General features: G+C 41.3%; 1 protein-coding gene across 1 annotated transcript in view; it reads right to left on the bottom strand.

The window, feature by feature from the left end:
• Window positions 1-1,419: 1,419 nt before the first annotated feature.
• CASP10 (caspase 10) overlaps window positions 1,420-16,726 on the bottom strand; it is a 35,540-nt gene continuing 20,233 nt past the window's right edge. Inside the window, exons 6-8 of the mRNA XM_019726789.3 lie at window positions 9,823-9,937; window positions 8,430-8,922; window positions 1,420-5,886 (exon numbers count right to left, since the gene is read on the bottom strand). Of these exons, the coding sequence (XP_019582348.2) occupies window positions 5,742-5,886; window positions 8,430-8,922; window positions 9,823-9,937 (753 nt within the window). The 3' untranslated portion in view covers window positions 1,420-5,741. The remainder of the gene's footprint in view (window positions 5,887-8,429; window positions 8,923-9,822; window positions 9,938-16,726) is intronic.

Raw genomic sequence — 16,726 nt, 5'->3', positions numbered from 1 at the left:
ATGGAAATTACAGCATGTTTTGTAAGCCCAGGGAAGTGATCTGGGAGGGAGGGGAAAGTTAATAGAGCAGAAAAGAGGAGGAAGCGCTGCCGGAGTGCCCTCTTGGGAGTAGCACAAACAGCTCACACGTTGCTGACAGGCCCGAAGGCAGGAAAGAAGGGTAAGTGCAGGTGGATCGGGAGACCTGGTGGTAGAAGACGGAAGTCTCTTCCAGTTACTTCCCTCAGTGAAATGACTGAGACCATCAAATGGAAGTGAGAAGAGTGGAGGATGATAGAAGTCTGAGGAGACAAAAGAAGGTGTAAAATTGTCTGAGAACTAAAGGGTGACATAACTCGGGAAATGTCCCAGGATTGCTGGGAACCACTGAAAGCTTATTGGAGGTTTGTGGTCATTGGTTTTAAATGAGACCAGTCTGCAACATTGTATGTTTTCACACCAGCCACAACCAGGAATTCCAGTACAAACGTGGTAAGAGCAGACATATGAGATTAACCAGAGTTTGGATTCTGCCCCATGCATATGACTGAGGGAAAGGCAAGAGTGTTAAGGGTGAGTGCAAGAGAGAGAGTTTAATGATGACACATGGACTCTAGCTGGGTAAAGAGCGGGGGAGGGATGGAAAGATGGCATTGGAAAGATGGCAGATGGGGTTAATGGACTAACTAGAGGCCTGGTGGCACTGAAGACTGTTGGAGAAAGGGTCCTAGAGAAAGTGAGATGGAAAAGTAGGAGGAGGTTGTCAGAGGGGCATGCTTGAAATTGAGACTTAGGTAGAAGTATAGATATTGGTAATGACAAAGTTTACCAGGTGAGTGACTGGGAGGACAGGAAGGTTAAGCTGGTTTAAAGGGGGGAGGGAAGATCAGGAACAAGTGCAGAGTGAAATAACGGCAAAGTGTACTCCAAAAGGGAATTATAAATGAATTAACCCTACTTCTTTATGTATTCTTGTATTTCCCAAATATTCCATAGTGAGCATACATTACTTTGTAAGTAGAAAGAAAAATCAAAGATATTACTCAAAGGTAAAAAGGAAAAAAAGCAAAAACCTTTATTTATTAAGTCAATTACCATTATTTACAAGCACCCAGTCCACAAAGCTCACAAAGTTTTCCATTCTAGAAAAGCATCTTACATAAAATCATTTAAAATTAGACCAAATGAGAGATGTGAGTTTCACAGTGTATGTACTTTGTTTCAAGCAATACCTATTTTAAAATACATACATATTTGTATTTGTTGTACTTGTATTTGCATTAAGAAACCCTGACATTAGTTATGGGGTGAGGAGGTATGAGGAACGGTCACACAGTGGACAGAAATGGGGGCAAGACTTTTCTTGAATACCTTTTTGTATTTTCTTATTTTTGAACAACGTAAAGATATTACCTATTCAAAAATAAATTTAAAACTTAATACAATTTTTAAATTTTAATAGAAACACTTTTAAAAATCATATATGCAAAAGTTATGTTAGAAAATTATTGTTTGTATTGTGAGATGAGTCTTTCCTTCAAGAGAATTTCCCCTTGTACTTTTTTTTTAAAGGGTTCCACTTACAAAATTTAGTTCCTGTTCTAAGATACAAATGGGTCACTATATTCTTACCACATCCTTAGACGAAAACTGAAGACTTTTGACAAGACTCATATCCTACCAAAAAAAAGTTAAATAACTTTTCACTTACAATATATTACCTCACAGGAGGATAATTATACTTGTTTGGTACGGCTCCAGAGTTTAGAATGAGAACCAGTGGTTTCAAGGCCATTCTAAGGAGGCAGATTCAAGTCCAATAGAGACAAGAACAATTAACGCTGTCCAAAAGTGAAAACAGGTAGTAGGATTGCAAAGCAGGAGATACACAGGATAGCAAATCCTCCACTAACAGCTCTGAGACTTCGGTAAATTGTTTAACACTGAAGGCTAGACCAGAGGGTCTCTAGGGTTCTTTTAAGCTCTCAAATCCATTACTTTGTGTGTGGTGTGAGTTGTCTCTGCTGGAAGAGTTAAGCAGAGGTGAGGGAAAGTGGAGGATTTGCAGTCCTGTCATGGGGTGGTGGGAGGATGGGTTGGAGCAGGTTTCAAACAGATTAATCACTGTACCTGACAATAAATATGACCCTCATCCATGCTACATTAAACAGTTCAGTGTAAAGTTCATCACTTTCTATGGACACCAGGATGTGAACACAGAGGTTGTATGGTAGAATTCAACCATGACATCATCACACAGAAGAGCCAGGATACACTTCTAGTCATTTTTAAAGATTATGGCCAAAAAGAAATTACAACATTTAAAAATGAAGGTGGGTGACTTATAGACCCTGGACATAAATCCACAATATCCAAGGGCTCAAGAATTCCAGGTTGAGAACAAACCTTTACTAGATCATTCAGAAAGCATCCAACCTGGAAGACTTTGTGAGTCAGATATGACACAAAAGTTAACGATAAAATGATCTAAACTTCTAATATGGTTAATCTCAGTGGAGACCTGATCACTGATAAATGAGCTGCTGTTCACCACTGTGTTATACTGGTCAGTGTCTGTTCTGATTGGTCAGTACCACAGTGCACCTGTTGCTTATACATTGAAATTACCTGAGCATTCGCACAATATAATGCATTGTGAAGGGGAATCCCCATGGTCTCAACCTGCTCACCACCACAATAAGTCCCTGAAGTAGAGGCCAGTAGAACACTGTGGTGACTAATAGCTCTAATAACAATAAACACCGGTAGCATCATCATTATTAAATAACTAATATTTGCATAATACCCTATCAAGTTTTTATGTCCTTTATTTTGCTTTGTAAAAGCCAAACTTCTGAGAAGGAAAGAAGAGAAAAGAATAAAAAAATTAACTACGGCTCTTGTAGGTTGAGCAAAACTAAACAAAATATACAGAAACCTCACTTAACTGGCCCATTCATTTCACAAATGTCTGGACAATGGGTGTAGCCATTGCCAAATAGCTGTGATCAATCACCTCCTGTTGTTCCTGGACTTCTCTGTCTTTCTCTGTCTCTCTTTGTCTCTCTCTCTCTCTCTCTCTCTCTCTCTCTCTCTCTCTCTCTCTCTGTCTCTCTCTCTCTCTCACACACACACACACACACACACACACACACACACACGGGACAAGTATGCGCACACTCCATTGAGGACTAATGAACCAAGGACAACTGCACTGCTGGCATCTGTATAGATCCATGACTCACAGGCATAAATGTCTAGTAACTGCTAAAGTGCTTACTGGAGGCCTCTGAAAAGAAAGTTCATGGAACATTTCCTGATTCTAGAATTTAACTTTGCACAAGCTCAAAGTCCCAGCAAAACAGAAATATGAACTAGAACACAGGCCTAGGTCTTAAACATCAAACCTAAATGTTACTGGTGAAGGAGAATTCATCAGCAATGTTTTGTCCATCTGGACTCAGAGCCAAGAGCTGGCCTTGTTGCTGTTGGGGACATTGTGAACCAGCAAGGGAAGAACCAGCTCTTCACTCAGAGAATGGCAGTAGGTATTACTAGCATTGATTTGCAGCTAAAAGTCAGCTGGAATTAGATGCAAAGGAACTCAAACTCTGCTATTTCCATTGAGATTACTACCAGAAAACTCTGCCACGTAAAGGCCTGATATGTACCACACCACAATTAAATTTAAATGGAACATACACACACAGCTATAGCCATATACCTACATATATACATATATATGTAAATAGATATCCATTAAATCTAAGGATATATATGTGTATATATATATATGTATGTGTGTGTGTGTGTGTGTGTGTATATATATATATATATATATATATATATATATATATATATATATGTATATATTCCTTAATCCTCCCAACAGATAATATTTTCTCTACCTTATAGATAAAGCTCAAAAATCTAGCTTGAGTTAGTGTTTCAGAGCAAGGGAATCACAGGGCAAAATGGAAACCCAAAGTTTCTATCTCCAGATACTTTGCTCTTTCCTTTGTACCATTTCATGCTTCACCTGCAGAGAAGGACTGTTAAATGGCAAAAAACTGTGTATATCTAATTGAACAAAGACTATAACCACCAGCTGTTAACTTCCTGACATATGTATTAGATTAATTTCCTTTGTCAAGCTACAGTCAAATCCATGAGGTTATTAGCTGCATTATAACGAAGTTCTTATGAATATTTCTCATAGCAAGTTCACCATAAATTAATTTGACTTTCACAGAAATAATTATAAAATCAGGAATCACTGAGAGTCTTCTTCATTCCTTGACACCTTTCATGAGCACCTGTATATCCAAGGAGACATTCATAAATTGATATTATGTCCCATGACAGTCCAGTTCATTTACATGGGATTTTATTTCCCACGTAACTAGCTAAAAGGCTGTAGAAAACAGCTCTGCCTCCTTGGGCCTCAGCTTCCTTGTCTAGAAAGGAAGGCTTGAACAATAGGACTTTCAATTTCCCTCTTTCCAGGAATTAAAATTTAGTTCCTTCCAAGAATTAAAAAAAGACAAACTCCCCTTGCAATTAAAAACAGTTCACATACATAAACATATTCAAAACACTTAGTCCACAAAGGAATTTTGGACTAAGTGCATTCAAGTGCCAGATGTAATTATTATAATGTTCTTAAACACTGAGTATAGAATGGAAAAGCCTTCACATAATTAGTTCACATAATTTAAAAAGTATCAAGGCTTTCACACAGAGCCACCCCATCCACAAGGCATAGCCAGACACCTGTCTGGCTAAGGAGACAGCAACAATCCCTGTGAACAGCTTCAGTCCCCCAGGCTGCCTCGCTCCTCATCCTTTGGTCCAGAGGAACAGGGGATGTTAGTGATGGGGAGAGGGGTGGCTGTAGTCAGCACCATGCAGCTGCCAACCCCAAGGACCCCTGGCCCAGAGAGAGATGCTGTGCTGCAGATTGAATCCTGATTCATGCCTCACCGGAAGCCAGCACTACCCACCCATTCACGCATTGTCAAGTGAAACAGGCAGTAAATTCGGTCTGAGTGAAGTGTTCTGTTCACCAGCATCTGAAAGGTTCGAACCGACATGGAAATAACATCGGTTGTAAAGTCTCAGCTCACAGAGTAGCTGAATGTGTCTCTCTTCACACTGAGCTGTCATCTTCCTAGAACCAATCCAGTTCCCAACCCGAGAGAAACAGTTCCTACAGGAACACCTTCCTCAACACTAAAGCAGGAAATGGCGTGGTACAGACCAAATTTTCTCCTCAATAGATGTGCAGAAGAGAAGCCTTAGGAAGGGGAGAGGAGAGGGAGGGTCAGCGAACTGTGACCTCGTCATCAGCCAATGTCTAAAACAGAGCTATGCATAGGGCACACAGAATTATAACAAGGAGTAGTAATATAGAGGGGAAATCTATGAATGCCGGTTCTTAGAGCTAAAAGGAACCTTAAAATGTACCTGGTCCCGCCTTTTACTTCACAGATACACAATCCAACGCCAATTACTTTTTGCTCAGAGTACACAACTAAAGCCAAGACTATAATGCAAGGTATCAATACAGACAGTTGTCTAACAGTTAGACTTGTCAAAGAGAAAAAAAAAAGAATTTGCTGTGCCAGAAAATGGCATTTTTATTACAAGAATGACAGATGGAGGCCAGCTAACCATCTGTCATTGATTCCCATGCTGGGTGGGAAGTTGGAAGAGATGACAAAAGGTTCCTTTCAAGTCGAAGAACCAATGAAAACGCTCTACTATAATGAGAGTTCTTCCTGTGGCACAGGGAATACAACTTTTTTACGCAGTGTGAAAACAGGTTGAGGCATCTGTTTCGTTGCTCCACCTCGTCGACTCACATCATCATTGACAGCAGTGAGGATGGATAAGATATCTTCATGTCTGCAGGCAGAAAAGAAAATATATTTTCAATCAGGAGACAGAAATCACATACCAGGTCTTAGAAAAAAGACTGCAAAACATGTGGCTTCTTCCTAGTCTAACATGCCCACAGCCTAACTGATATCCTGCCAAATATAAAGAAATACTTCTTCTGAAATTGAAAAACAAATGCTAGATAATGTAAAAATTTTCCATTCTATACTCATTGTTTAAGAACATTATAATAATTACATCTGGCACTTGAATGCACTTAGTCCACAAAGGAATTTTGCATATATTTATTTTTCCATGTTCTTCCTTCAAACTAGTAGATTAGATATACATATACATATACGTATACATATAGATATACATACATGATTTAAGGAATAGATAGGTAGCTGACAGAGAGAGCAAGAACCTATTATTAATGTCCTCTCTATTCTTGGTTTTGGAAGGGATACAAAGATAAATATGATACAATTCCTGATCTTAAACACTTAGAATGCAGACATGAAACCTGTACCAAGGATGGGATAAACACAAAAGTCATAATGCAAAGCAGAATGTGATTGATACCATGTGAAAAGTAGGTTAAAGTTCCATTGAAAGTTCAGAGGAGAGCACTTCTGGCTGGGAGAAGAGATGGAGCCACGGAGTAGGTGGCATTTGAGATTGAGCTTGCAGGATGTGTAGCATTTACCAGAAAGTTCCAGGGGTGGGCAAAACATGTCATTGGAAGTAAAGCATAGGCTCTTCAAATAGAACTCATGTTTGAGTCATGGCTCCATCACTCACTAATTATGGGGTCTTAGGCATGTTACTTACTTCACTATGCTTCAATTTTCTCAGCTCTAAAATGAAGACCATAATTGTATGCATTTTAGGGATTGCCATGATAATTAAATGAGATAAGTTATGGAAAGTACTTAGAACACTGGCTACAATATTCATTGACCATCATATTTAGTATTATTAGCATTACTACTATTTCTCATTATCATCATTGTTATTTTTTAGGTGGTAAAGCAGACGCTGCCTGGTTCTTAGTCCTTTCATCCTGCTTTGCACTAGCTGTCTTTTCTGTCCCCAAATCATCCTGTGGCTGACTATCACACTTGAATATCACTTCTACCAAGAAGCCTTCTCAAGTAGCTCACTGGCCCCACTCTCTATCATTATCCTGTTTTGCTTTCTTCACAGCAGGTATCACTTCCTGAAATTATCTTTAACTTAATTACTCACTTATTTACATTTTTATTATATGTCTTCCTCTCACTGGACTGTAAGCTCCATGGAGAAGAGAGTTTGTCTCTCTTATTCACAATCATACCCCTAGTCCCTAGTTCATTACCCAGTATAGTACACATAATAGCCCCTTGATAAATCTTGCCTTGTCACTGAAGCCATAGGACATTGATCTTTGATGGCTATGGTGGGAATGGAGAGGTTGGTAAAGAAGAGGGGAAAGCTTAAGTAACTTACGTCTCCAGTCCTGATTCCCTATCCTGAATTCCTAGAAAAGCATTGTGAGTATTTCTAGAAATGGGGAGTCAGGAGTAGGAGCTCCTGGGGAGAACTGAGAAGATGAATTCAGGACTGTTCATACGGGATGTGAGATGCAAGGGCAACACAGAAGTAGGATGCCTCCAGGCTGTGAAAAATGTGCAGGACTCACCTTAAGAATGAGGTTGGCTTGGTCAGTCATTCATGGGTACAGCAAAGAGTTATAAAGTTCAACAATATATCAGATACTATATCATGTGCCAAGGATATAAAATTAAATAAAATTACTCTGCCCTTCAGAAACTCAGAGATGTCAATTTAGGAAACATTTTCATGGAGAGGCCAGTGACCTCCCGATATAGCTAAAGCTGCCAAGAGGGGCTATAGATAGACAGCAGAGTAGGTGGTCCAGGGTGAAACCATGGTGAAGGCCCATTTCCAGGGTACCAGGTAAGAAGCGTGTGGCAGAAATAGAAGGAAAGTTGTCAGAGCAGTGGCAGGAGACCAAGGATATTATAATGTCAAAGGCAGCACATAGGCACTCATTAAATATAAGTGACTCATAAATGAATAAATGAAGGAACAAATAAAAGGCCCCCATGCCTTTATTCATGCTGTTCCCTCTGCTCAACATGTCTTTCACCCCAATTATTTACATAACATCAATTTGTCATCTCTAGAAGCTTCCCCTGGTCCTCCAAATCTGGGTGGAGTACTAGTTCTATGTATTCCCATAACACCTATGCTTTACAATGTGTATTTACCAAAGGGGGATGGTCTTTCCAATCTATTTGTCTATCCCTCTAGATTGTGATTAACTTGAGGGCTGGAACGATGTCTTTTGTAAATTCGTATATTCCTTTCTATTTATATGTTGGTGCTCAATACAGGTTTGTTGAGTGGGTGGGTGGATGGATGGATGGATGGATGGATGGATGGATGGATGGATGGATAGATGGACGGATGGATGGGTGGATGGGTGCATGAATGGATGCAAGGGTGGGTGGGTAGACAAATGTAGGAACAGGTAGGTGGATAGAACAACTTAAAACTCTCACCTTGGGACCAAGTCCTTCAAATGATTACACAGAGATTGAATATACCAGCTACCTTCCGTCTTGTGCCGAAAGGATACGTAGCCAGGGACAGTGGCCAGGCCAAGAAGGAAATCTGCCTCAACAGGAACACTGTCCGAAAGGGGAGGGTTTGTTGACTCAGGATTTATTGCATCTGTTTCAATGAGTACAGAAGGTTGTATCTCTTCACCTTGACAGGCCTGGACGAAAAAGAGTTTGGGTTTGTTAGCCAGACCAGGGCACTCCTGGGCTGTGAAGTGAGATGTGATCTTCCGAATGGGAATGAGGACCCCATCAGAAGAGTAGACAGCTCCAAATTTCCCATGGCTCAGAACACAAAATACAAAGCAGTCTCCATCATTATGGTCTGAACGTATCTTATAGTTTTGCAGAACCTCCTCTAGCTTCTCTTTAGTCACATCAACCTGTATTATTACACGGAACCCAAGCCACTGAAACACAAGCTTCAGGCACTCTGTTAAAAAAAAAAGAGAAGGGGAAGAATAATGAAATTAAATGAAATTGAGTGCAATGAAATAAAATGAAGGGGTCACACAATGCTAATGGTTATAAAAATTGCACTGCAAATAGCCTGAGGCTTTGGATTTTTTTTCCACTTTCATAGCAATAAAATTTTACAATTAACCTGCCTTTTTTTATAGTAACTACAGTGCTATCACAATGGTCCTGAGAGTAGGCAGAGACCAGAGTTTCATTTTGTTTCACAGATAAGGGAGCTGAGGCCCTGTGACTCCCCCACGGTCAAAACCCTGGTTAGTGGTGAAGCCAGAGCTCAAACCCAGATTTTCCCGTGCTGCCCTAGCGTGCCCTCCCCTAAATCACAGAGTCGTAAATAGTCAGGGATTCTTGTCACTCTTTAAGCCGGCTAGTGACACCTCAGGTGCTATGGAGTGAAAGTGTGTGTCTCCCCAAGATTCATAGGTTGAAATCCTAACCCTCAAGGTTGAGGATATTAGGAAGTGGGGCCTTTGGGAGATGCTTAGATCCCAAGGGCTGAGCCCATAAAGAGACCTCAAAGAGCACTCTGACCCCTTCTGCCAAGTGAAGTTACAGAGAGAAGACGGCCACCTAGGAAGCAGACATCAAAAAGCCAGAGCCTTGATCTTAGACTTCCCAGCCTCCAGAACTGTGAGAAATAAATATATGTTGTTTACAAGCTACCAGTCTCTGATCATTTGTTACGGCAGCTTGGATGGACTAAAACACCTGCGGCATACAAGAGGCTTAGAAACATTCGTAGTATCGTCCTTACATTTAAATGAAAGATAAAAATTACGGAAAGAAAATATTAAAATAAGAAATGATTTTAAGATTCCCCATCGTGCATTTGCTACACTATTCCAGCCTGTCTTACCTGCATCTTTATTGGTACCTTTTCTTTCTTTCAGGAAGGTCGAGGTAAAAGTGTGGTTGTTGATAATAACACAGTAACCTCTAAATTTCCGGTCCATCCGGTACACAGCTGCCTCCTTGAAAGAGGAAGAGATAGAGTCACTTATCAGGGAACCTCATTTTAAGGATTTAATGTTTCTAACCAGCCACTCCATTTTTCAGTACCAAAGGCAGGGAGTTCTCAAGATCCTGGACCTGGTCTGGAATTAATTGATTAATTCCAAGGTGGAATCAAGGCCCTGATTAGGACAAAGACTTCACTTGGTTTGACTGCAGAATGTCAATTCTCGGTGTTAAATATCAGAATATGTATTTTAACTTTGGCAAACCCAGGGTTTACGGAAAAGCGTCTTCCTTTGGATTAGCAAAGTGAAGAAAGCTTAGGTAAGAATCTCACAAGACAACCAAAATATCACATGGTAATTTTTTTTTTTAGATGGTAGGATTTGGAGTGATCTGATTCCTCCAAAAACAGAGAAATCTCTTTTGTAGAGATCACAGTGGGAATTTTTAAATATGTGCAATTATTTCTGGGGGCTATTATAAACAGCATATGATTACAAATTATCTGAGTTAGGATCAGCGGGGCCTCTGTGTGGCTAAAATGATCTCCTGAAAACATGGTACATCTTTAATCCAAGCAGAAAAGAAGTGGCATCAGTTGGGAAAAAAAGAAATTTCCCTTTCTGGAAATAATTCAAAGGGTATGTATGACTAAAAGAGTAATAGCATCTCCTCTATCGCCAAAGGTCAACACACTTCGGATAGTTACAGAAAAATGTGGGAAGGATGGAATTAATCACACAGAGAGGAAGATAAACCAAGACAGACACAAAGAGCTCTGAGCCCTCAAAGTCATGAAAGGCTAGATCCCAGATGGAGAAGCCCTGAAGAAACTGCCCCGACCTTTGTGCTAGTTTCTGAAGTTAGAGTATAAGCAGATCTTCATGGAGACCAGGGTTGCTCTGTCACCCAGAAAAAGAAGTACTTGGACTCTTCAAATATCTTGACCCAAAGACTTAGATGTTCTTCTACAGGATGGGTTAAGAGTCAACATCACATGAATCAGTTCAAGAGTTTCTGGTAGAAATCTTGGTTGGGTTGAGTCACCATTTATCTGGGACTGGATAGAGGGAGGCTGGGAGGATACCAAGGAGAAGAAAGAGGGAATAAAAAGGCCCAGAGACCCAACTGGCAGGACAAAAACCAGTGCACAGCCCTGGGATTACTTAGTCATGCTTTTGGCATTGGCTGAGGATTGCGCTGTTTGTAAGTGTTCCTACAAAGCTCCCTGGTTCCTCAGAATAAGAATCCATTATAGAGAGGAAACCAACGATGAGTTATTTGTCGTATGACAGTAACAGGCAAATGTATCTTGAAGCTCTTCTTCTCACACCAGCAAATAGAATCCAACAAGCGCTACCCTTGTCTCTGAGGCCTGACTTAATTATTAACTATGCTTAAGGGTCAGTCCTGGGTGCTCAGCTCAGGCTGAGTGAGTCCAGTATCCCCCAGACCAGAGAGCACACCGAAAGGGACCCAAGTTGCAGTCATATGGAGGGCCTCTACATTCCTCCTCACCTTGGGAGAAGAAAAGCCATGTCTAAACTTTGAAACCGCAGAACTGCAGAACTGAAAGAAACATGTGTATGTGTCCGAAAAGTGAAACCGTTGCCTAAGGTCCTGTAGCTACACAGTGGTCAGTCCAGGTCATCGAAGAGTGAGCTCTGAGTGAAGTCAGACTGCTTGGTTCCACTCCCCGCTCCACTCCTTTCTGTCTGTGTCCTCTGATAAACTTGACACATCACAGAGAGACTACACCAAAAAAACTATTCATGGGCCGGCCGGGTGGCTCAGGCGGTTAGAGCTCCGTGCTCCTAACTCCGAAGGCTGCCGGTTCAATTCCCACATGGGCCAGTGGGCTCTCAACCACAAGGTTGCCAGTTCAACTCCTCGAGGGCTGCAAGAGATGGTGGGCAGCGCCCCTGCAACTAAGATTGAACAAAGCACCTTGAGCTGAGCTGCCTCCGGGATGGCTCAGTTGTTGGTTGGAGTGCGGGCTCTCAACCACAAGGTTGCCAGTTCAACTCCTCGAGTCCCGCAAGGGATGGTGGGCAGTGCCCCCTGTAACTAAGCTAATATGGCACCTTGAGCTGAGCTGCCGCTGAGCTCCCAGATGGCTCAGTTGGTTGGAGCGTGTCCTCTCAACCACAAGGTTGCTGGTTCGACTCCCGCAGGGGATGGTGGGCTGCGCCCCCTGCAACTGGTAACGGCAATTGGACCTGGAGCTGAGCTGCGCCCTCCACAACTAAGACTGAAAGGACAACAACTTGACTTGGAAAAAAAGGCCTGGAAGTACACACTGTTCCCCAATAAAGTCCTGTTCCCCTTCCCCAATAAAATCTTTTAAAAAAAAGAACTGTTCGTAAGCAGGTTAGCCCAGTGGCAGATTCTGGAATATTTTCCTGAGGTCATTGTTTCTGGGCAAGGAGTCAAGGCACCAAACACACCATGGCCAAACCCCTCCCTCTGGCCTTTCTCTGTCTGAAAAAATACAAGCAGCCCCTGGAGCCACCCTACACCAGACCTTCCCTTGCACTCCACATTCTGCTCTGTCACTGCTGCCCTAGGTGCCTTCCATCCCCACAGAGGGTGACTGAATTCTGAAGGGTTATCTGCATTCCCCAGAAGCTGCTATGCTAGGCTTTCAGAGTAGAAACCACCTCTTCACCCTCCCATAGGAAAGCCTGGTATAATCATACATTCAGCAGCTTGCCCTAGATTGAGATGAGAAATGAATTGTCCACTCATTTGTAAACCTTCTCCTAAATCACCTCGAATTACTTCGTATATGCCAAATATACGAATTCCTGCCATATTGATTCAAGTTATAAAAAGGGACATCTACCATTACTCCTTCCAGGCTCATCTTACCAGGACCCCTCCTGCTGAGGAAACAGGAAATGCAGGACATTTACAAAGTTAGGATGAGGGTTGAAAATCTAGACTTAATGGGTTGGTGAACACACTGAGGTGCTGGGAGGATGATGTGCCCTGAGAAGACATGGAAGCTCCCTGCCATTTCCAATCCTCCTATCTTGCCCTATGGATCTCTTTCATATGGATGTTCCTGAGTTGTATCCCTTATAATAAACCTGAAAAGGTAAACTGTTAAAAAAAAATCTAGATTTGATGCAGAGAAGGACAGATACCTAATCTCCACGCATAGAAAATGTCACTGGTAGATTACAAGAAGAAAATCAACTCCCTTCTTCCAAAGGGGAAGATTCACAAAGACAGAGTGGCAAGAATATGATATGACACATGCGCAAGGGTATGTATTCTTGTGCATTGTTTGGAATAACTAAAGCCTGGAAACAACCCTAATGTCTACCAATAGGGAGTGGTTGAAAGAACTATGGTACATCCCACAGTGGCATAGGATGCAGAAGACAATCTCTATATACTTCTTCAGGAGATACTGTTACATGAAGAAGTAAAGTGAAGAATAGTATTTTAGCATGCTTCCTCTTTTAGAAAAAAGGTGAGATTGGTGGGGGGGGGGCTTTTTCCAAAAGTAACAGTAAGATAGATCAGAAAACTAATAAAAATGATGATCTATGGGGGAAGGGAAGAGGGGCAGGGATGTAATCCAGATGTCTCTGTGTACTCTATTTATAGTTTTTACTTTGGGCCTACATAAATGTTTTTTTTTATATAATTAAATACAAAATTGAAACATAGTGTAGGGCCCTCAGCTTTTCTGCAGCATCCTCCCCACCCATTCCACCCCCACCAGCCCCAGTCCTTCGCCTGAAGCAGAAAGCCCCAAAGGGGACATGAGCAAGGTATTCTGGGGAGGGGCTGACCCTGCCACTGGCTTTGTGGTGAGCAGCACCAGGAGACCTGTTTGAGGTGACAAGCAAGTCACCTCCAAGTCACTGGGCCTGCCTCCCTGGTGGAGCCCACAAGGCTTCTGGCTACAGGAGGGTAACTTATCTTCAACTCAGACCAAAGGTGCACTGCCTCACTCCCAGGCTGCACAACACCAGGATTCCTCAGCTCTGAGGGAACAAATGCAAAGAAAATTTAGCTTCACTTTCCAAAAGACTTCCTGCCTTTCTTTTTGCAAGGCACATTTCCCTTCCTTTGGAATTCTGGAGTCCTTCTGGCAGGCTATTTTCAGAGTTTATCCAGGTGGTTTTGAGAGAGTTGAGCAAACAACTCTTAAGGGCAACAATGGGCTCTAGGCCCCCGGTTTCCTTGATTTGTCATCCCAGAACAGGGATGAGGAATAAGCTTTAAACTCTGCATGGCTCTCTTTCTTAGAGATTGTTGCATCCTCTGTTGGCACCCACCAAGAAAGAAATGAGTAAATGAATGAATGACCCACTGCCTGGCTATGTTTGGTGTTCTTCCCACTGTTTTCAAGAGGGTTCTAGTAAAAAAAAGCCTATGTCACACTCAAAAATATTGATTTGCTTTTTAAACAAATTAGGGAATGTGGTTTGAAATCCAGTTTCTTCTCATTAAATGCAATTGTTGGCAGTGCTCTCTTATATAAGGAAACCTCTCAGGTACATGTGAAACATGAGATGATTTACCAAGTGTTATTTTATCCATCACTTCATGCAGAGGGGCAGCGTTGCCTAGATAACTTTTAAGACACCTTCCAAACCTGAGAGTCTATGAGAACATAGGCAATGTGAGGGGCTGCTCCCCAAAGCCTTCTGCATATGTCCAGCACCACTACAACTAGCTTCATCTTCCTCTGGCCATGGCTAGAATCATCCTATGTCAGCAAAACAGCAGCACTAGAGACCAAGGCTGAGCCACAGCCCTTAGAAACTACTGAATTTCTAAGTGACAAAGAGCAAAGCCGTGTGTGTGTGTGTGTGTGTGTGTGTGTGTGTGTGTGTTTTACATGCACATTAACGTCTGAGCACACACAAAACTAGTTGAAAGAGTGGGAGGGAGGAATAAAGTTTAGTGGGCAAAAACTTTGGGAGGAAGAAAGAAGGGCATTTGCTACAGACCGCTGAGTGTTGACTTATAATTGTTGAGAGAATACTGGAGTTTGAAAATCATTGCTTTCAACCAACATAGTAAATATTCAATCACACATGAATCATCACTGGATGCTCAATCCAGAGAAAAATTTTTGTTGCAGAGTAGGATATTTGCTTCTTCTTAGAATGTCTTCCCACCACTTGTTTATTAGTTGCAAGGGAAAAATAGTAATAATATAAAAGTAACTATATAGTGAAGAAATCAGACATCTTGACCACAGAATCAAAATTAGCATCACGAATGAGGGGCAGAGGACACCATTGCTTCCAGATGTGATGCCTTCAGAAAGGTATATCATTTACGTAATATTCTGGCAAATTCGTTTTGTTTTTTTTTAAAGGTGTGTATCGGGGGATAACTGTATTCTTTAAAAGTCTCAATGTCATAAAAGAGAAGAGTTGTAGAAATGTTCAAGATTAAAGGAGACTAAAGAAACATAACAACTAAATACCATGTATGTATACCATATCCACCAGTTCTACATTGAAAGTTGTTGACTTTTTAGCCCATTTGCCGTATCGTTTGCACGCTCTATCTTTGCCTGTCTATCTATCTAGCTAGCTACATAGACACATTTTTTTTCTGAACTTTTTGAGAGTTATTTGCATACATGATGGCTCTTTACCCCCAAATACTTCAAATGGGCTAAAAAGTCAACAACAGGTGGGTGAATCTGGGTAAACAGTATATAGGGTTCTTTATATTATTCACATTTTTTTAAGGGGAACAGGACTTTATTGGGGAACAGTATGTACTTCCAGGCCTTTTTTCCAAGTCAAGTTGTTATCCTTTCAATCTTAGTTGTGGAGGGTGCCGTTCAGCTTCAAGTTGTTGTCCTTTCAGTCTTAGTTGTGGAGGGCGCAGCTCAGTTCCAGGTCCAGTTGCCGTTTTCTAGATGCAGGGGGCGGAACCCACCATCCCTTGCGGGACTTGAGGAGTTGAACGGGCAACCTTGTGGTTGAGAGCCCACTGGCCCATGTGGGAATCAAAGTGGCAGTCTTCAGAGTTAGGAGCATGGAGCTTTCACCGCCTGAGCCATCGGGCCGGCCCCTTAGTCACATTTTTAAAACTTCTCTGTAAGATTGAAATGATTTCCAAATTTAAAAATAAAAAATTGTGACTGTACAAATATGAAACTATGAAAGTGGTAAAGAAGCTATGAAAGAAATATTTAAGAATAAAAAATAAAATGTCCACAAACACCCCAATTTAAAAATGGGCAAAAGACTTGAGTAGCATTTCTCCAAAGAAGATATTCAAATGGCCAACAAGCATGTGAAAAGATGCCCAACATCACTAATCATCAGGGAAATGCAAATCAAAATCAAATGAGATACCACCTCACACCCATTAGGATAACTACTATCAAAAACCAAGAAAATAAGTGTTAGCGAGGATGTGGAGAAATTGGAACCTTTATTCATTGTTAGTAGAAATGCAAAATGATGCAGCTGCTGTGGAAAACACTATGATGATTCCTCAAAAAAAACAAAAATGAAATACAGAATTACCATATAATCCAGCAACTCCACTTCTGGGTAAATACCCCAAAGAACTGAAAGCAGGGTCTCAAAGAGGTATTTGTACTCCCATATTCATAGCAACATTATTCACAGTAGCCAAAAGGTGGAAGCAACCCAAGTGTCCATCAATGGATGACTGGATAAACAAAATGTGGTATATACACACACTGGAATAGTATTCATCCTTTAAAAGGAAGAAAATTCTGACACGGATGAACCTGGAGGACATTATACTAAATGAAACAAGCCAGTCACAAAAAGACAAATGTTGTA

Source organism: Rhinolophus sinicus, chromosome 17, assembly GCF_057876585.1.
Source record: "Rhinolophus sinicus isolate RSI-liver-muscle chromosome 17, RSI-T2T, whole genome shotgun sequence".
Lineage (NCBI taxonomy): Eukaryota > Metazoa > Chordata > Mammalia > Chiroptera > Rhinolophidae > Rhinolophus > Rhinolophus sinicus.
The sequence above is the reverse complement of the archived record's forward strand: the minus strand, read 5'-3'. Positions and strand labels throughout refer to the sequence as shown.